The 21,476-nt window shown below is 36.1% G+C and overlaps 2 protein-coding genes across 7 annotated transcripts in view; one reads left to right on the top strand and one right to left on the bottom strand.

The window, feature by feature from the left end:
- LOC105489085 (small nuclear RNA activating complex polypeptide 3) overlaps positions 1 to 20,653 on the top strand; it is a 66,652-nt gene extending 45,999 nt beyond the window's left edge. The window contains exon 11 of one of the 2 annotated variants that reach the window (XM_071077818.1): positions 4,688 to 20,653. The gene's annotated coding sequence lies outside the window, so the exon portion shown is untranslated. The remainder of the gene's footprint in view (positions 1 to 4,687) is intronic. The other variant, XM_071077819.1, reaches the window with a different exon arrangement.
- The window catches only part of LOC105489084 (PC4 and SRSF1 interacting protein 1), a 51,189-nt gene continuing 29,916 nt past the window's right edge, over positions 204 to 21,476 (bottom strand). The window contains exons 7-16 of one of the 5 annotated variants that reach the window (XM_011753735.3): positions 16,841 to 16,937; positions 15,745 to 15,820; positions 10,356 to 10,584; positions 9,014 to 9,132; positions 6,332 to 6,387; positions 5,667 to 5,737; positions 5,356 to 5,457; positions 5,032 to 5,245; positions 2,780 to 2,891; positions 204 to 1,653 (exon numbers count right to left, since the gene is read on the bottom strand). In XM_011753735.3, the coding sequence (XP_011752037.1) occupies positions 1,593 to 1,653; positions 2,780 to 2,891; positions 5,032 to 5,245; positions 5,356 to 5,457; positions 5,667 to 5,737; positions 6,332 to 6,387; positions 9,014 to 9,132; positions 10,356 to 10,584; positions 15,745 to 15,820; positions 16,841 to 16,937 (1,137 nt within the window). In that variant the 3' untranslated portion in view covers positions 204 to 1,592. Of the gene's footprint in view, positions 1,654 to 2,779; positions 2,892 to 5,031; positions 5,246 to 5,355; positions 5,458 to 5,666; positions 5,738 to 6,331; positions 6,388 to 7,112; positions 7,711 to 8,793; positions 8,932 to 9,013; positions 9,133 to 10,355; positions 10,585 to 15,744; positions 15,821 to 16,840; positions 16,938 to 21,476 lie in introns of those variants that run through there. The other 4 variants (XM_024795131.2, XM_011753736.2, XM_024795133.2 and 1 more) reach the window with 4 other exon arrangements.

Raw genomic sequence — 21,476 nt, forward strand, 5'->3', positions numbered from 1 at the left:
TCTAGTGGGTTATGGGAAGAAAGGGAGGGTGAACAAAAGATAAATATTTCCTTTATTTTTATCATCTTGAGCTGTTTAGTTAACCCTGTTTCCCAAAACAACACAACCTCTGTGACCAGTTAACTAAGAAATTTCCTTGGCAGCAAACCCAGAATTTCATCACTTACTCTTGTAAATAGGAAGAAAGTAATTTACTAGTAGAGTTTGGTAGAAAAATTCTTTAATCAAAACAAGTTTACACGTTGAACTTATGGCTTAACTAGAATAAATCTAAGTTAAAACTGTATAAGGATCAAACAGATAATGACTGGTATATATGCAGGTTCTCTCAAAACAGTGATTCCTAGTTCCACTATAAGACCTCATAAAAGCAAAACTTCAATTCTGTAGATGAAAACAGTTATCCCAGAGAGTCAACCATACAATGTCATACACAGACACTGGTCTTAAGCCATTTTTTTCCATATTCATATAGTTTCAAAACATGAGAAGTATCCTACTTACTGAAAAATGCCAAATGACCTAATATTCAAAATATCTTAGAAATGCTATCATTTAGTTAACATACCCTTAAATTCTGTAACATTGATTTCACCCTGGATTTAGTCCATACACGTGAATGTACAGACTATCAAAGTACTACATTGGAAGAACTAGTGTTTGTATTTTTGGAATCTAGAAAATAAAAATAATATAGCCATAATTTCAAATAGGTGAGTTTCCTTATATAGCATTTATTTATATTTATTGTCTAAGCATCATGATTTTTTCTTCCAATTAAGTACTACTTAGTGATTTCCTGAAGACATCTTTAACATTTCTCAAAAATAAACTTAGTTTTCAGTTTTAATTACTAGTGCCTGCCTATAAAAGGACCTTAAATGATTTAACCCTAAAGCCAGATTCATTCCTATATATAGCCAGTCAGTTATCTGCAGAGAAGTCCTAAGACTTCACTGAATGTCCAGTCACAAAACTAAATTACCTTCAAAAATTAACATCATGTTTTATAGTTTGTAGATTTCTGTCAGTTCAATGTCAGTTACTTAACTAGTTGTCATACCAAAACAAACCATACAGACTTTTGATAAAAAGGGAGTGAGTACTTGTATAGAAGTAACATTTTATCTACCATAAAAATGCTCAACTTCTACAAAACCCACAAACAGTGAAAAGACAGTCTGGTAAATCCAAGGTTTGTAAAAACTATGCACAAAACCCACGGTATTTGGGGAAAGAGGCAAGGTTTATACAAGTAGCAGTTTTAAAAATGTAACTTTGTTCTACTATCAATTACACATTAACATACACACACTAATTGAAAATATGCTACAACCATGTCTGGAAAAGCAGTTTAACATTTTCTAAATGGATTTTATCCCACATTTACTGTATAATGTAGCTGTTAATACTGCACAAGTATACTTAGCGATAATGTTTACTTTAAAACAAAGATAAAGGGATCTTCTCCCCCGTAACAAATTTTCAACATCAAACCTATGCTTATAAAAATTTAAAACTTTCAGCAGTCTATTTCAAATGAAAGCCATTACAAACTTCTCAAGTGTTCTCTATATTCCCGGTATGTCAACCTAGTTATCTAGTGTAGAATCCTTCAGAGAGATTTCAGTCTCTCTCTCTTCACTGGATGGCCTGAAGAAAAGGGGGAAAGAAAGGTACAATAACTGGAATTAGGATTTTCTCCTAATGAAGAAAAAAAGACATTAAGTCTGCATTATATTTTTAAACTCATGAAAAGACTGAAATCAAACCAAAAATAAACTTGACTTATTAGAACAGTCATTATTTTTTTCTTCTTCAAAACTGTTACATCTTCTTCCCAAATATGCAGATGAAGCAAAATAACTCAGGAAACTGTCACAGACCAAGCCTTTTCCATCATTTCTAGCTTAAAAGTGATTATTAAAGAACATGAGCGTGTTTTGTATCTGTGATACCAACACATTTCAAAATCTTAACAAAAAGTGAGGTTGATATACACATAGACAACAAGATTTCCCTCAATTTCAGAATTAGAAGGGATGCTTCCAAGTCCTTCAAATACACAATGGAACAAACCAAGACTTCAACTATGGCTCCATAGCCTATTTTAGGGTGGGTATTAAAAAACAGCCTGTGATGGCCGGGTGTGTTGGCTCATACCTGTAATCCCAGCACCGTGGGAGGCCGAGGTGGGTGGATCACCTGAGGTCAGGAGTTTGAGGTCAGGCTGGCCAACATGGTGAAACCTCCTGTCTACTAAAAATACAAAAATTAGATGGGCGTGGTGGCAAGTGCCTGTAATCCCAGCTACTGGGGAGGCTGAGGCAGGAGAATCACTTGAACCCAGGAAGTGAAGGTTGCAGTGAGCAAGATCATGCCATTGCACTCCAGCCTGGGCAACAAGAGAGAAACTCTGTCTCAAAAAAAGAAAAAAAAGTAGCCTGTGATTCTCCATCTAACTGTTTACAATTATCCTCTCACAATTCACAAAAGTGTGAATGCAAGTCATTACTAACAGTATCTCAGTAAAAGAAGTCCAGGAGCAGATATTTTCTTTTTAACTGCATTCCCAGCGAGCTCCATTCCCTTGAATTCAGTGGCAAAGTCATTGTCAATAAAAGGTTTTTACTCTTCTGCCTTTTTGAATCTTGCTTACTGAATTCAGGAATTGGGTGATCAAAAGATAATTGCTTATACTAAAATAACCTTGGAACAGAACTGTGATTAAAAACTTGAATAATAAAACACACAAGACCCATTAAAACCTATTCCTCACTTTTTCTTTGTGCTGGCTTCATGGTTGTCTTTGCTCTCTTCATTGCTCTCCCCGTTATGTTGTGGTTGATTACCGTCTTGAGCATCAGATCCTCCATTTAGAGTCTTTGACCCTTGAGAAGGAATCCAATGGAAAAACTTTGTTAAAAGCTTACAAAATAATAACTGAAGGTGTCTACTAAAAAGTTCCAAAATCAAAATACAACATGGCCCTCGTGTTTCTACTATTTAGTTTCTTTTATTTGAAATTACATTGTAATACAGCCCTCTCTTGAATGTTAGAATTGGGTTTTGATGCTTTATCAAAAAGAGGGGAGCGGATCACCACCGGAGGCTTTGGGTAGCTAAGGTACCATAAAAAGCAGTTTAACTGTATCTATGGTACAGGAAGTGGATTATTAATCTGGTTATTCTGGTGGTTACTATTACCAGGAAGACTACAGGGTGTTACAATTGTTAGCATACTGATTTATTCTACTACTAAGAAAAAGCAATGTGAATCAAATTTTAAAATTTATTATTTTAGAACAAAGTGCTAAAGGAGTATTTCCTAATTGATATTTTTGTGCCTAATAAATAAGGGGGGGTTTTCCTGTAAGTCATATTAATAATTCTCTAAGGGGACCCATATCATTCCCCAAAAAAGCAACAACAACAACAAAAAAAAAACAAATAAACAACCGCTTTTGAAATGCCAGCTTCTACCTTAAGCAGATGCCACTAAGATGTTTAATAACAAGACTGGAAGAGCTGATAACGGTACTATGATTCTGTTTTAAGAGTATTTCATACATTCTGAAATGTTGATGAGTGAAATGATATGTCTGGGATTTGTCATAAAACAACTTTTAAGAGGGGCACAGAGAAAGCTTGTGGGCTACAAAAGCACAATGATCATAAACTGAACTACCAAAGCTGGATGACAGGGATATGGGAAGTTATTTCTAATGTTATAAATTTTTACTACAAATGAAAATAACTACTGTTAGTAAAAAATACTAGCAGGATTTAACTACTACTAAAAGTAAAAAAGCAGCTAGGGTTGAGTGCTTTACATATATGCTACACATCTAAGTGCTTTATAAGACTTTCTCGCTGGGTGCGGTGGTTCATGCCTATAATCCCAGCACTTTGGGAGGCCGGGGCGGGTGGATTACCCAAGGTCGGGAGTTCAAGACCAGCCTGACCAACATGGAGAAATCTGTAATTTTTCCATGTAAATTTGTAAAAATACAAAATTAGCTAGGTGTGGTGGCACATTTCTGTAGTTCCAGCTACTCTGGAGGTTGAGGCAGGAGAATCACTTGAACCCAGGAGGCGGAGGTTTTGGTGAGCCGAGATCACACCACTGCACTCCAGCCTGGGCAACAAGAGTGAAACTCCATCTTTAAAAAAAAAACCAAAAATACTTCCTCATTTAATGTAGGTAAGGTACAGAATTGTTTTGGAAATATTTGAATATACGTAAGTTTAACTTGCAGATGGGACCCAACTCTAAACGTGAAATTAGTTTATGTTTTGTACACACCTATAAACATAGCCTAAAGGTAATTTCACACAATCTTAATTTTATGTATGAAAGTTTGTGTACATTTAAAACCATTAGAAAGCAAAGGTGTATCTTAGCGACCCATATGGACAATCTGTGGTTGCTTGGCATCACCATCATTGTTGACTAAATTTATATGCTACCAATGAGAAATCATTGTCTTTATTCACACATAAGTACTTTATAGTAAAAAATATGACGTGGCATTAATACAGTGAAAATACAGTCTGTTCAAAGTAACTCAGCAGCATCATCAGAATACTTGTATTAGCCTGTCAACAGCAACAAGTAATGGCAGGTGTAGTCTCCACCTATGATGCTGTGTTTTAAAAGGCTACTGTATGCTATTTTACTTTTTAGGTGAGAAGAAAACATCAGAAGCAGTTGAGCAACCAGGAAGTAGGTCCTCTAGGGATGAGGAGGCATTGTGATGGATGGCTTTTTAAAAATGTTTATCCAGAGTCATCTGCCTCATGAACAATGGTTTCTGCCTTAGAAGTCTAATAGAAACTGACATGACTTTTTTGTTCTGAATGCACACTGCTCTAGTCCTTCAATAAGCCCATCACATTTTCACCATTTTGCCTATGTATACTTTTTCTGTGGTGTTAACACTGAAACTATGCATCAAAGCCATTTTTAAGAGCAGTCCTGGCAAATGGTTCAAAAAACTGGCGTGAAATTGTTGGCTTTTTATCACATACCTGTTTGTTCCTTTTCTAGCTTTTTGTTTGGCCCTTTCTTCCCTTGATCTTTGGTTTTATTCGCTTCCTCATGCTGTCTTTGTTCAGCAAGAGATTTATTCAGCACTTGTGTGATCACGGAATCTCCTTCACCAACCAAAAACATGTTCTTAAACTTGTTATACAACATTGTAGACTTTTCCATGATAACCTGACTAACTTTGAATCGTCGTATCTGAGAAAACAATATACATTCATCATAATTGTTTGCCTAATTGATTTAAATAATTTTTAAATGAAGTAATGACAAAATTCAAAGAATCTACATGACTTGAAATCACTTACTTTTTTCAGTGTAGTGATCATCTCTGTGTGTTTCTGAGCTTGTTGCATTGTGACCTGAAGTGAAGCAAGTTCATCCAAGGCCTCAATGCATCGGTTCACATCCTTCATGACAAAACAGTAATTTCATAGCTGTTAATTATCATAATACTTATAATCTGTTTCTAAAGATCACTTAAAAAAAATAAGGTAGTGCAAAATGACCAGTAATTTATCCCTTATCTTAAATTTACATACTCATAAGATCATGTGAGAAAATCAAAGATGAAGCTATAAATGCAGTACTGTAGTTTTAAATGAAGTTAAACACTTACAAGATTATCAATTTTGAGGGAATTTTTAATCTCAGCATGTATCCTTTGAAGTCGAGAATCCATTGATGTTTCTATAAATTAAAATATGTGAAAAACAGTGAACAGTTTTTCCAAAACCAGTATTTCTGTATACAGGCTAAGTATAATGAATTAGTGGACTCAAAAAAAAAAAAGTTCTGTGATCTTTACTAAGAAGCTCACAGATACATACAATAGCTTAACATAAGTACTTATTGCCATTTTTAGCGTCTGGATGCGGAAAGCAACATGCAGTGTAAAAGCACAAAACCACCGCCTGGCTGCGTTTTTTCTACAATGAATAGTCTGCATATGATAACTCCTCTGCTCTCCAGTCCCTAAACACCGGCTTTTCCTTATGTTTAACCAAGGGATTTGTCTGAAATGGGAAAGCATCCAGCTTTCAGCAAGTGTACTAAAATTTGAACTGTCAAATAATTAATGAGCATTAAACAAAGACAACTTAAGTTCACTTGATTATGCTTAAAATACAATGCAATTTATATAAAGCCCATTAGGGATTTGAAAAAGTATATTTGTAGGATATGAGTATGAAATGATTCCAAAACCAATACACAAAAAGTTATGTCTATGTAACTTCCTTTCCATTTATAATTTTATGTATCTTAGAAAGTGAAATAACTAACCTCGCTTCTTCTCCACTTTCTTAACTTCTGGCTTCTTTACTTCATCTTTATTCTGCCTATCAAATGTTAACACAAATATTTCAAAACATTGGAACTTTGTGACTGATTACTAAATGCCCACAATCCCTATGCAAAAACTAAAAATGTTTTCCTTAAAACAAGTCAATAACCTAGACTGCAAAGGAATTGACTGTAGGAATTGAATGGTGCAGTTCCATAGCATAAATATAAGCAAAACTCAAATTAACATGCTAAATTAAATCATATCTAACTTTTCAGTGACATCATAAATAGTGTTGCTAGAAGAACGATTTCAGGGTCACTGGACAAATAGGCCACAATGGGAAGATAATACCTATAAATATTTAATGGCTTCTACATCAATTCTTTTTAAAAGCCGCATGTTAAAATAGACCAATTTAATTGTTGTGCACCTAACACGTATATAAATGAGTTTTGAAGTTAGCCTTAACGTTAAATAGACGTAAGATACCATTTTTTTTTTTTAATTTTGGCCAATATATAAAACTTGAATGACGTCCAGTAACATTCACTAACATTTCACAAATTAAAAGGTACCATTTTATTGTCAATCACAAAAATCACCACTTAAAATTAAAATCTTAATTTCTAGTATCTTAGCTTAGAGTTCAGGCCATATTATGAACCAATTCAAATAGACAAGAACAAAAAATATCTAAAAATCAGGTTTTTTTTAAAAAAAACTTTATTTTAAAATTTTGGTTACAGTTTCATTTTTTTCTTAACAAGTCTACTACTGTTTAATCTCTCAGGATTAAAAAAACATTTATTAAGATTCTAAAGAATTAAACAACAAAGGAATGTCAAGGGAAGGGCCCCATTCTCAGGGGGTATAACTGCTATTCCAGTTTAATAACTAGCTTCAAAACAAAATGAATTTTTATATTTTCTAAATGAATAATGTACAACCACCATCTTCGTCTGAGCTTATTACTTTCAAACACAAAGCTTCATTTTAAGCTTGGTTAAAAAAAAAAAAAACAGGAATGATGGCCGACCTTAGTATGTAGTGTGTACCTTACATGAAATTTGTTAACAATCATAACACAGTAATGCCATTAATAATGAAGTCCTCAATTTAGAATCTGGAACATTCTTCCATCAATGGGGGGAAGGGGGAAATTCAGTCCAATGAGTCTGTCTCAAGATCTTCATCTCTTGTTTGCTCCACTTGTATTCTCTTTTCAGTAACTGGATTAATGCTTTGAGCCCAAAATGAGATATATTTTTTATTACTGTAGATTACATGTTGTTTGGCTGGGAATACAATACAATAAACTTTATTTTGCATAATGCATTTCACACAAGCTGCATCTGAAATGCTTTACAGAGCAAAACTGTCCAAGTACAAAGTTTTGTAATAACAGGAGAAGGAAAGAAAACACAAATATTAGAATTTGAGAAAGTTACATTGGAGGACATTCAAAAGAAACTGAAATACATAAAGTTAACTTTAAGATACTAAAGAAGGGTTGGGCTACATATACTAATAACAACTAATTTTATATCTTAATTTTGGGAGCACAATAAAGTCAAAAGCAACAAACAGTCCAACAGCTTTTCAGTGAAAAGATAGAATAGAAAATGATAGGTGACAAAGAATAACTTAAATATTTACAGAAGTGCTTAAAGTCTAACAGATTAGAGGGAATAATATTTTTGAGCTTTAGATAAGTTATTTAAATTACTCCCTCAAGGAGCTAAAACTACTTGTATATCCTCCAAACTAAGAAAGCAGAGTAAAACACTGTACTTGTCAAGAAAGACTTTGGCTTACGGATATATTATATAAAGAAAAGGAGTACAAAATTATTCCAAGAATCGTTTCACTGCTCATGATTAACTTTGTCTTATTGACCTAGAGCATGTTTTAAAAATCACCTCACTAAAACAAAAAAAAAAAACAAAGTTTAGTCAGAATGTAAGACGCTTCACAAGGAAAGAAAAGCATGTCAGAGAAAGAACTCAGAAGTGACAGTCTAAAGGTAACTAGGAAAGCAAATGTAATAAAGACACGAAGTCTGTTTATTATCATTGCTATTACTTTTCCTTCTAGTAATAAAATAATAAGGGGAAAGAAATTCCCCATGGCAAGTACGGTCTCTATCAAAATTTAAGAGAAAACAGCTTTGAATGTGATTTATATTGCACATATATAATAATGTACACCCTGTCAGCCTTCAGTTTTACTTTTACTGGCTTCCTGGGTTTCCAAATGTGCTTTTGTTACTTTTGCTGGTCTTTAGGGTGAGGCCTGCTTGGTGGTGTGGTGAATAAGGGTATTTCCTGCATTCTTTCTCCACCAGTATATTATCAACCCTCCTTCTATATGTATTATATCATACAAACAAATAGTAGAGGATGAGTACACTTATTGCAAAGCCACTATCAAATCCTATCTGCACTTTGTTTAAATTCAAAAATAATTTACAGAGTGACTGCCTGAGTCAATTTCATCCTCTCAGAAAAGAATGAAGCCTGAAATAAGATCATCATCATATACTGAAGATTTTTCTAACACATGGGAAAAGTCACTTCTTCAAAAGGCTTCATAAAGTCTGGAAAATGAAAGTCTATTATTTAAAAATTCCATGCTAGCCTTTAAAAAGAACCCAAAATTTAGAAAAAAAAAATACTTACTGCTCAGTTTCCATTTGTTCTTCTTGCTTGCGTTTTCGATCTGCTGCTTCTTTCTCATGTTGGCCTTTCAGCATATTCCTTCGGTGAGCAGTCTGAAAGTTCCTCCCACCTTTTCTCTTCTGTTTTGAGAATTAGGATGGTTTCAGTTAACTATAAAGTCAGTGACTAGTGCTTATGGAATTACAACCTTGTGAAAAGCAGCAGCTAGTTTTTAAAAAAGGGATGAATACTCAAATTAGCAACCTAAAAATAGTCTTTGAATTACACCTATCTCTGCAAGTTTAACTTTGATTAATGACCATGAAATAATCATCTTGTTTTATGCCCGGCTGTAGGAGTGATGTCCTTTGGATAAAATGTAGTATGTCTCTCTGTTTGCCTCTCTACAGAGTGAGTTAACTTGAAGTAGTGACAAGCACACTACATGACCTATCCAGTTTAAAATTTTTGGTTTCTAAAAGATTAAGAAATGAGCCAAAAATCAGATAAAAGCAAACAAAAGATTTGCATGACCTGGATCTGTAAATCTCTAAGGCTATACACAAAATTTTATTTTCTACACAAAAGGATACACAGCTTTAGTAAGATTCCCAACCACTATGGCGTCCAAATAAAGTTACATACCACTGATAAAATGTACAATAGGCCTGAAGAGTGTTAAGAATTTCTTGGGGGTAAATAACAAAAATCTCTATATAAATCCACCTCTTTTAACATGTGTCTTCACTGGGCACGGCCTATTTCATCTACCTTTTCTAGACAGATGGAGTTATTGGAAAGGTACTGTTTAATTTCCAGATCATAATTGTAAAACAGTAAGATAAATTTAGAGAACAGACAATAAAGGGACATTTTAAATATGCTTTGTAACATAGCTAATTCAAGTCTATTCAAAAACGTGAACAAATTCAGTTTAACTGCCACTGATATTTATAGACTTCCTCCAAAATATTAAAAGCTCCTTAACTAGGTAAAGATTAAGAAATACATAAACGGCCAGGTGTGGAGCCTGTAATCCAGGCACTTTGGGAGGCCAAGGTGGGAGGATCATCTGAGGTCAGGAGTTCAAGACCAGCCTGGCCAAGATTGCAAAACCTCGTCTCCACCAAAAATACAATAATTAGCTGGTAGTGGTGGCACACGCCTGTACTTCTAGCTACTCAGGAGGCTGAGGCTGGAGAATTACTTGAATCCAGGAGGCAGAGGTTACAGTGAGCCAAGATCGCGCCATTGCACTCCAGCCTAAGCAACACAGTGAGACTCCATCTCAAAAAAAGAAAAGAAAAAAATATACATAAAAACTAAGAATAGAACAGCCATTTTATATATGTAGACTTTATACCTTTTCACCTTCTTGATCATCTCCTTCTTCTTCAGAATCGGAAGTTGATGTAACCCCTGTTTTAGCTAGATTTTTCCTTTTTGATTCAACTTCTTTCTTCCCCTCTTTTTTGTCTGGCTCTTTTCTTGGCTTATCTTCCTCCTTCTGGCCCTCTTCATCCTTCTTAAGCTGCTTTTTAGGTTGTTTTTCCTCTTGCCCCTTTTTCTTACTTTTGTCCTCTTCGGTAATGCTATTTCAGAGAACATAACAATGTATATTTGTCATTCAACTATATTCTCCCAGTCAAGTGAACAGTATTTTAGGTATCAGTAAGCTATAATTTTTAATTTAAAGGCAACTTAAAGTAAAATAGAGTGTCTTCACTATCCAATCATAAAAGGAATTCTGTCGCAGAACATCCTTTTGGTATAAATTAGAAGCTATAAGGTGGGCAGATCCCTGGCTCTTATCGAACTTAAATTCTACATATTTGTTAAGAATAAACTATGTTTAAAAAGTAGACATACTGGGAGAAATGGAATTGCGGAAGTGAAATCAAATACGGTCATTTTAGAACTCATACAAATATTCTTTGCAGGGTAAAAAGGTCGCAACTTAAGCATGTAATGATAAATACATAGCCAATTAAGCATGTTTTCAGACAGTGCTGTGCTGACTAGCACCTAAGTATTCCCATCACCACTGAATTTCACAGAGACCACTAAAACAAGAGAAACTACCTAAACTGCTCAATAATCCTAATTACTGCTGCATATTTATGCAAGTTGGTACTACAGAAATAGGCTCTAAGAGAATCAAATTATGCAAATACTAACCACGTAATTACTTTTATGGTTGATACATATTCTTCCAAAACAATTCCTTTAAACACTTAAAGCTCGAATAAGCTGTTTAAAAACTATAACCTTTTGACTGTCCAAAGAATTTCATTGAGATTTTCTCAAATTATTCAGTTAAATCAATGAATTTGAGAGCTCAAAGAGACTTATTCAGTTCAACCTCTTCCATTTGACAGATGAGAAAATGATGATGCAAAAGGTCAAATAACAAGCCCAGTATCTGAATTCCAAATCCATTAACCTCTTTCCAGACAAGTGATTCCTTGACCACTTAAGAACTATTAAGTTGGAAGAGAAGAAATTTACTTTTGCCCCTTTACAAACTTTTTATTACATAATTATCATTGGGTATGCTTATTTTCTAATGGTCCTATGGGTTTCATCCTTTTAACTTTAGCCTCTCTGGGATTAAAACCATCCTTTTAATAAATGAAAGTAAAAGCATGCAAGTGAAACTATTTGCTTTCTTCAGGATATCTACTGATGTATATCTTTTGATAATCAGTTTCCTAAAAATGGGACTAGAGTCCCATTTAAAAAGGCATTTATTTGTCTCTTAAACAATACTGGCCAACTACTTTTCCCAAAATGTTACACCTGTATGGAAGGAAATAGCTATGAAAAATACAAATACCATTTGACCCAGCAAATCTGCTTCTAACAATGTATCCTAACCAATATATTTGCATTATGTACAAAAGAATAGATGACAATGTTTTTAAAATCGTATATCAATACATAGGATAGATCTTAAGAATTATAAAACATATACAGGCCGGGCGCGGTGGCTCAAGCCTGTAATCCCAGCACTTTGGGAGGCCGAGACGGGCGGATCACGAGGTCAAGAGATCGAGACCATCCTGGCTAACACGGTGAAATCCCGTCTCTACTAAAAAAAATACAAAAAAACTAGCCGGGCGCGGTGGCGGGCGCCTGTAGTCCCAACTACTCGGGAGGCTGAGGCAGGAGAATGGCGTGAACCCGGGAGGCGGAGCTTGCAGTGAGCTGAGATCCGGCCACTGCACTCCAGCCTGGGCGGCAGAGCGAGACTCCGTCTCAAAAAAAAAAAAAAACATATACAGTGGGATACCATACAGCACGTCTTTAAAAAGTGACTTTAAGGATTTATTTTAAAAATTTATCCTAAGGTCATAAAAAAGACTATTTCAAGGTGTGAAATAATCTTTGTGCCAAAACAAATAATTTGCATAAAGATGACTATCACTGCTTGCTACCAATGAGTCTTTTCCCAGTGGTTCTTCCATAAAATACAGACTTGTGACAATTTCCCTTTTTAGTAGTTCAAGAGATATTAGCAAAGTTGTATTTGTAAATTTCTTAATATTTTAATATATGTTAATATAAGCAAAGACTAATGTAAACACAACCCCAAATACTTCAGTAGGCTTTAACAAACATTTCTGAGGATTGTGAGTTGGTTTTTAGCTCTTCTGGGCTCTATTTTACTGTCGTGTCACATCAGTACCCATGGCAAAGAAACAGACGCTAAGAGATACATGGTGTTCTAATGGTGAAGAGCAGAAGTTTAAAAAGAGCTTACACAGTTTAGTTCTGCACTCCACTGAGTATGTGCCCAGATACACAACCAAGAGTAGTTACAGCTCACACTCAGCCTACGTACAGCATGAATAAGAAATAAATGTTGTAAAGGCTACTGCTGTTTTAGGGTTGTCCACTGCCTCAGGAAAAAGCTCACTAATAGAGAAACTGACACCAGGACCAAAAACCTAAAACATGTAGTGACTTGCTTTGGGGCTGGGAGACTGGAAACCCTAATACGTTATTATACAATGGGTAAAACCATTGGACAGTAGCACAAGTAAGAAAATACATTCAATGAACTTGTGGCTTTGGATGAAGAAGCTTCAAAATGGAATACTGGCAGCATGAAATGACCATCAAGATAAATCTGATAGTGTTCAAGAAAGAGATGTGTTCAAAAAAGATTAGCCTATTTTCAAGGAAGGATGTAGGACTTTCGAACAGGGTGATAGCCTGAGTCAAAGACCCAATAAAGGGTATAGCTGCAATCCTTAGAAATTAAAACTGGGCCGGGCGTGGTGGCTCAAGCCTGTAATCCCAGCACTTTGGGAGGCCGAGACGGGCGGATCACGAGGTCAGGAGATCGAGACCATCATGGCTAACACGGTGAAACCCCGTCTCTACTAAAAAATACAAAAAACTAGCCGGGTGACGTGGCGGGCGCCTGTAGTCCCAGCCACTCAGGAGGCTGAGGCAGGAGAATGGCGTGAACCCGGGAGGCGGAGCTTGCAGTGAGCTGAGATCTGGCCACAGCACTCCAGCCTGGGTGACAGAGCGAGACTCCGTCTCAAAAAAAAAAAAAAATTAAAACTGGACTTCCTTAATCCTTCAGATGGACAAATGATTCCTGAGGGATGGTTTCTCAGAAAAACCTATAAACTCAAGTATCTGTTATTAAATATATAAAGATGAGCATGTCTGAGAAAAGCCTTACGAATAATTGCATAGGAAGCTGACCAGAATTAAACACACATACAAAAGTATTATATTACCAAAAGTGACACCAGACTGCATCAAGAGAAAGTGAGAGAAGGATAAGTTCCTAAAAAGGAACACCAGGCCCTCAGATTACTATGGTCTGAAAGCAGGCTGAGAAAGCTGCTCAGCTGATAAGCAGGGCGGTATTTTCCAATGACCTTTTCAGATGCAACAAAGGATGATACTGAAAAAGTAGAGAAGTTCCAGAGGAATCAGCCAAAAGCCATGAATACAAACGGAGTGGGAAGCATACTCCCAGGGAAAACTGGGACCTAATCAGGGAACACTAATTATATCCAAAATTGAGGGATCTCACAATATTTTCCAGCAGAATTTCAGATTTCCAAGGGAATAAGGACTGCAAACTCACCTGTTAAGTACCCAATTTCTTAATTCCACTACAATAAAGTATACGGTATTTTTTCTGCCACTATTTTTAAAAATTGACAGGTAAAAATTCTATGTGTTTACGGTGTGCAACACAATGTTCTGATGTATGTATACATTGTGGAATGGCTAAATCAAGCTATTTAATGTACTACCTACCTCACATACGTATTTTTATTTCGTGATGAGAACCCTTAAAGTCCACTCTCTCAGTAATTTTCAAGTATACAATATATTGTTATGTGTCACTATTTTTCAAAGTAAATACAGACCGGCAGTAAAATTCTTTAAATATATTTTGGTTGAAACATACCAATTCTCTAATAGTGTTCTACAATCAGAATTTTCTATAATCAGTTCATTCAAAACAATGTAAATCTATGCTTAATAGACATACCCCACTTAAGCCTTTCAAATCTTTAAATACAATAGCCACAAAAAGTTTTTCTCCTCCTTTGTCTAAATATACTGTATTCCTTCTGGCAAAGATGCCCCAAAAAAGCCAAAGTAAAAAGGATCCAAGTAGAAAAGGCAGCAAGGGAAAAATGCAAAAAAACCAAAAAACACTCGTATTTCCTGGATAACTGAATAATTATTCTGAAATGCTTTAAAAATTAAATTTACATACAAAAATTATTTTAGCCCATTTTTAAATAAAGCACCTATTCTGGAGGAGATTTAAAAAAAGATCTGGGCCGGGCGTGGTGGCTCAAGCCTGTAATCCCAGCACTTTGGGAGGCCGAGACAGGCGGATCACGAGGTCAGGAGATCGAGACCATCCTGGCTAACACCCTGAAACCCCGTCTCTACTAAAAAATACAAAACAAACAAACAAACAAAAAACCACAAAAACTAGCCGGGCGAGGTGGCGGGCGCCTGTAGTCCCAGCTACGCGGGAGGCTGAGGCAGGAGAATGGCGTAAACCCGGGAGGCAGAGCTTGCAGTGAGACAAGATCCGGCCACTGCACTCCAGCCTGGGCGACAAAGCGAGACTCGTCTCAAAAAAAAAAAAAGATCTGTAGGCTAGCCACAGTGGCTCACACCTATAATCCCAGCACTTTGGGAGGATGAGGTGGGAGAATCGTTTGAGACCAGCCTGGGAAAGATGAGACCAGTCTCATGAAAAAAAATTAGCCAGGTGTGGTGGCACATGCCTGTGGTCCCATCTACTTGGGAGGCTAAAGTGGGAAGATCCCTTGAGCCCAGGAGTTTGAGGTTACAGTGTGTGACTGCACCACTGCACTGCAGCCTGGGCGACAGAGTGAAACCCCATCTTAAAAAAAAAAAAAATTTTTTTTGACATTGCTTCAAATATATTCTGTGTAAAATTCCCGAAACATAACATCTTGCCCAATTTCTCTATTATGTATTTCACTTTGTATTATCTAAGTATCTATATAAATTGATATACCCAAAAGTCTTAATTAATGAAATGATAAACAGCCATTCCTTACCAATTTTTACTTTACAAAGTTTTTCCAGTTTTTTCTGTAATTTTAAGAAATATCAAAATAACAAACATCCTGTAAGAGAAAACTGATAAAAACGCAGAGATATGTGCTTGTTTAAAGTCAAATGTCTCATTTATTGCATAACTAATTATACATTAAAAATAAACTCACATGTCACTCTCTGAAGGACAGGGTTGTTTTACCATTTTGGGTCGGCCTCTTGGTTTTGGAATCTTGACTTCTGTAGCTAATATACACATGGAAAAAAAATCAGTAACTACTAGTTTCTAGTTAAGATACAAATCTGATATAAATATTAGAAATGATACATACTATATAAGAATGAGTAGCTTATTAGATACAATTATTGCTAAATTTAAAAAACACCTCCCCACCATGATTCAAATGAGCAACAACAAAAAATTTATAAAGAGGTAAACTGAGTAATCCTCAATTTGTCCTTATTATGACTGAGAGGGCTTAAAACATTTTTCTCTATCATTTTGACAGTAATGTCACAAAATTCAACTTTAGAATAGGAAGCAGCACTTATATTTAATATTCATATACATATTATATATAATATTACTTATGCAGTTACGTATCTTTGGAAGTTCATACTAGAATTCACTGAGTTTCCTAGCACTATTTTATCCACTACAATATTAAACTCCAAAATATTATGTAAATAAAAATTTTTTTCTTTTCTTGGTATTACTCATCTTACCCCCCATTTTCAGTAAGAATCCTAGTAAAAAGTAGAAAAAAATTCAATTTTGGTTTTGTTTTACTTTGTATTAGGAAGATCTTTCCAAAATATTTCCAATTTGCCAAATTAAGAAAATACTTTTACAGAGCTGCATACTGTAAAAATCAAAATCCCTATCAACAGAGAACGCAAAAATTTAAAATATTAATGGCTTTAATCAAATGCTATTTCTCACTCTCTGATTATAACTCCATTTTGAAATCTTATGACTCTTAAGTGAAAGGTAAAATAAACCCATTATTCATGATAATTTTAACCTCACCACAGCCTCTCTTACCACTATTTAGGGAAAACATAACAGAGATAAAGCAAAGTTTATTTCAAATTTAAATACTTTGAAACAGAGCACAAATCATGTTTACCTCCTTTGAAATCTGTATGTTACACACAATCAATTGCCTATTCGCTTCATTCCAAAATATCTGAGGCAGCAACACTTTAAATGGACTGGAATATTAATCACAAGCCAAACAGATATTTAAACATCAGTAATCCTACCTGCAGGTCGTCCTCTTTTAGGACTCACTTTTAGATTAACAGATGCTGTTGCTGTTGTCACTACTCCTGCCTCCTCAGTTTCTACTTGTTTTTCTGCCTGAATTACAAAAATTTAATTAACTTATTTAGCAAATAGTAGGCACTCAGAAAGTTTAATTCCATGGCAAAAATATGCCAGTTTATGGTAACGTGAATTCAAGTACAGATATAACCTCTATATGATCTTTGTTATTTTTCAACAATCAGAGTAACATCTTCAAACTTAGTTTATAACTCTAGTGAACAATTCTTAAAAATTAACTTCTTAGAAATGAAGTCATTTGTAAAAATAAAGCTAATATTCTTGATGCAACATGGAGAACAAAGTATGTCATTACACTGCAACTAACACACTGCTTTTTCTAATTCTTCGTTCATATAGACACATTTTATTTCTAAACTGAGACTCTGACCTAACAGTTCTCTAGGAGTTATTCTTATTTCCCATAAGAAGGGATTTACTACAGCACAGAGTAAGGAATCCTCTGACCATTTGCAAACTCTAATGCCCTTTGATAATTGCTGGTATGACTCTCCCGGAGAGAATGGCCTCAAAAGAGAATCAGTATTATTGATTTAAGCATTAGCATGGAACAAAGGTTAATAACCACAAATTAGAAACGAAATGTAAACATGAGGCAGCAGTTGGTACTATCATAACTGCAAGAGGAGGAAAGAGAGAGACCAAAGGAGACGGGCTCCTTTCCCATCTCCCCCAACTCTTTAGAATTCAGCATTAACTGTATCACTAAAGATATAAGCAAGGCACTCAAAAACATGCATAATCCAATCTCATTGATTAAAAAAATTAAAAATTGCCTTTTCATCAATGATTTGATTTGTAAACATAATGCCCAGTGTTGGTAAGCAGGCGGAGAAGCATTCATACATTGACTATCAATGATCAATAAGCTGGTACCAATAAACTAATACTTTATGATAAAGAGCATAATTATGAGTATTGGCAATATAGAATGTGCTAATCTCTATATAGGGCTGGACACAGTGGCTCACGCCTGTAATCCCAGCATTTTGGGAGGCCAAGGTAAGTGGATCACTTGTGGTTAGGAGTTCGAGACCAGCCTGACCAACATGATGAAACCCCTTCTCTACTAAAAATACAAAAAATTAATTAGCCAGGCTTGTGGTGCACACCTGTAATCCCAGCTACATGGGAGACTGAGGCAGGAGAATTGCTGGAACTCAGGTCGCAGAGGTTGCAGTGAACCGAGATTCGTACCACTGCATTCTAGCCTGGGCGACAGAGCAAGACTGTCTCAAAAAACAAAAACAAAAAATCTTTATATGGCAATTCCACTTCTACGAATGTATCCATTTCTTTATTACGTTTTTAAACATTTCTTTTAATAACTGAAACATAATGAAGCATATTAAAAGTATTATTAAAACTCATCTAAGGTAACCCTTGAGTTCTCAGAGAACACTGAAAATTCCTCCCTGAACATTATTAGCTCAGGTTTTATTTCTAGAGTTTTAAGAACTTACAAAGTTGACCTGCCCCAATCCTGATTCGATAGCTCTGAGTCAGGGAACCAGGATTCTGTGTTTTTAAAAAGCTCCCCAGGTAACAAAGCTTAATAACTCAAGACTGAGAGCTCTTTTCCTACTGAGAAGAGGGCATAATTTGGCTAAAATTATAACTGATCAATTCTTTGGTGCAAAGACTACTCTCTTCACTTAACTTTCTGCTTTTGGAAATAAGACACTGAGTAAGAATTATAGGTAGGGTTGGGCGCAGTGGCTCATGTCTGTAATCCCACTCAGCACTTTGGGAGGCTGGGGCGAGCAGATTACTTGATGTCAGGAGTTCAAGACCAGCCTGACCAACAAGGTGAAACCCCATCTCTATTAAAAATGCAAAAATAAGTCAGGCGCCTGTAATCCCAGCTACTCAAGAGGCTAAGGCAGGAGAATCACTTGAACCCAGGAGGTGGAGATTACAGTGATCTGAGATCCTGCTACCACACTCCAGCCTGGGCAACAGAGCAAGACTCCATCTCAGAAAAAAATTAAAAAGTTTAAAAAAAAAATTATAGGTAGAAGAGATGGTTTCTAAGGAGGTACCAATAAGTGTAACAAGTTCATCGATAATAATTAAAAATATATTAACACTAAGAGATCAGCCCTACCATGCATGTGTGTTCACGACTATTATAGCAAAATCATGCAAGTCAGAACCATTCCTCATGAAAATAAAATCAGAAACATTTTATCTAAAGAAAGGACCAATGAAGTTATGAAATACACATATTTAAAGTTTTTTCCACTCTTAGGATATGCTTAAATATTTAAACATCTTAAATGCAAATATTTTACACTATTGACTACAGATTTATTTCTTCCGTATTTTACTTGCTCTGAGACCTCTAACCCTTTAATTCATTTTCTCTTCATTTTTTACCCCACCTTCTAGCTCTAACAGCTTCCTTGATCTTAACTAAAAACATGCCACCTCACACGCACACGAAAACCTCATGGGATTACCATTCAAATGCATTCATAAGTCCTCCACATCCTTGTTTTGCTATATCTGTCCCACAAATCCTCAAGAAAGAGGTTACTATACAATTCTACCTTCTCTGTTCTATTATTCCCAGCTGCTGAGGCCTGCTGGGAAAAAAAAAAAATGTACATGCATTCATTTTATGCAATCTCAGTTGAGATCTCAAAGTCACTTTACCCTCTCTGATCAGGCCTCCTTCTCCCATCAACAGCTGCATCAACACTCAATCCATTCTTCCTGACTTGTACCACACCCAAAGTCTTGCTTTGATGTGGGTAGGGCAGAAGGGAGTAACGGCCATAGAAAGGAATTCCCTTAATTTCCTAGTGTCCCAAGAAATTTTCAGAGCCTCTTTCATCCCTCCCCTTCAGTGTTAGAGACTGTAACATCCATCTCTTCCTTGTTAAGTCAATTCCTTCAATGTCCCCTCCATTCTCTCATCCAACACATATTTATGTAAAATAATTTATACTGACTCTACATCCTTGATCTTTCCTAATTTTTTTTTTTTTTTTTTTTTTGAGACAGAGTCTTGTTCTGTCGCCCAGGCTGGAGTGCAGTGGCCGGTTCTCAGCTCACTGCAAGCTCCGCCTCCCGGGTTTATGCCATTCTCCTGCCTCAGCCTCCCAAGTAGCTGGGACTACAGGCGCCCGCCACCTCGCCCGGCTAGTTTTTTGTATTTTTTTTTTAGTAGAGACGGGGTTTCACCGTGTTAGCCAGGATGGTCTTGATCTCCTGACCTCGTGATCCGCCCGTTTCGGCCTCCCAAAGTGCCGGCATTACAGGCTTTCCTAATTTTGCAAAGAAAAAGTGTTAGGGCATCTACTGTCTTTTGTCATTTTAACACTTTCCCTTAGCCATGAAAACCCCTATTAAGTTGCCACATTCTCCTTTCCTTCAAAGATTTCAAAAGCACAGTGTAACTTTACCATTAAACATTTATTCTCTAACCCCTTAATCTAGTTTCTGTCCTTACCATTCAACTAAATGGAGTTCACCTGAAAGTATCCTAGAAGAGTCTATTTGGCAAGTATCTTACTGGGACCCTCTGTAAATCAGGACATTACTGACCACTTCTTCATTCTGGAACGTTCTCCCTTCCCTTGTTTAGCTTGATATCCTCTTAGATTTTCTCTTGACAGTTCATTCTCAGCCATAATTTCACAGAGCAACCTTCCCCACTCTCCATTATATTCCTTCAGGATTCTGGTTTCTGCATCCTCTCAATAAACAATTCTCCTTTGACCTCATCTATTACCCTGTCTTCATGCCAGAGACTGCATCTGTAACTTACATCTTCTCTCTTTTTGGTGCCAGAACAATATATATACAAAATATATATATCTCTTCACTCCAATTCCCACAGGTGCTTCACCTTCCCCTTACTCATGCCTGTGATTCCAAACCAACATCCTCTGTAATCCCAATAACTAGTTATTCAAGTAAAGACCTTGGAGCCACCTTAGATTCTGCCCCCCCGCCTTCACCAGCCACTTCTCATCAACCATCAACTTAACCTCTTTAAGTGCTCTTAAATCCCATCTCTCCTCTATACCACTTAAAAAATCTGCTATAAGATCCTTGTCCTTCCAGTCTCATGCCAACTCCTTAGAAAGGCCTTTTGGAGCCTAGTCGGCTGCTAACTCACTAACTCCCCATTTAGACCCTCTTATTTTAAATATTTATTTTTTGTCTCAAAAAAAAAAAAACACAAAAACATTAAGTTCAATGGAAACAAAGACCTTGTCTTCTTTATTGACTACTCAGATCCATGCCAAGGCCAGTAAAGTTAGTACTAAAATTCTGAAAGAATTTTACAGTGAACTGGTTTCAATGCCCCAATCCAGTCCCCATCATTCACACTGCTTTAAAAAATGATGCATTCTTTGGGAGGCCAAGGCAGGCGGATCACGAGGTCAGGAGTTCAAGACCAGCCTGGCCAACATAGTGAAACCCCGTCCCTACTAAATATACAAAAAATTAGCTGGTTATGTCGGCAGACGCCTGTAATCCCAGCACTTTGGGAGACAGAGGTGAGCGGATCACTTGAGGCCAGGAGTTTGAGACCAGCCT

The sequence above is a fragment of the Macaca nemestrina genome, chromosome 14 (genome assembly GCF_043159975.1).
Source record: "Macaca nemestrina isolate mMacNem1 chromosome 14, mMacNem.hap1, whole genome shotgun sequence".
NCBI classification, from domain to species: domain Eukaryota; kingdom Metazoa; phylum Chordata; class Mammalia; order Primates; family Cercopithecidae; genus Macaca; species Macaca nemestrina.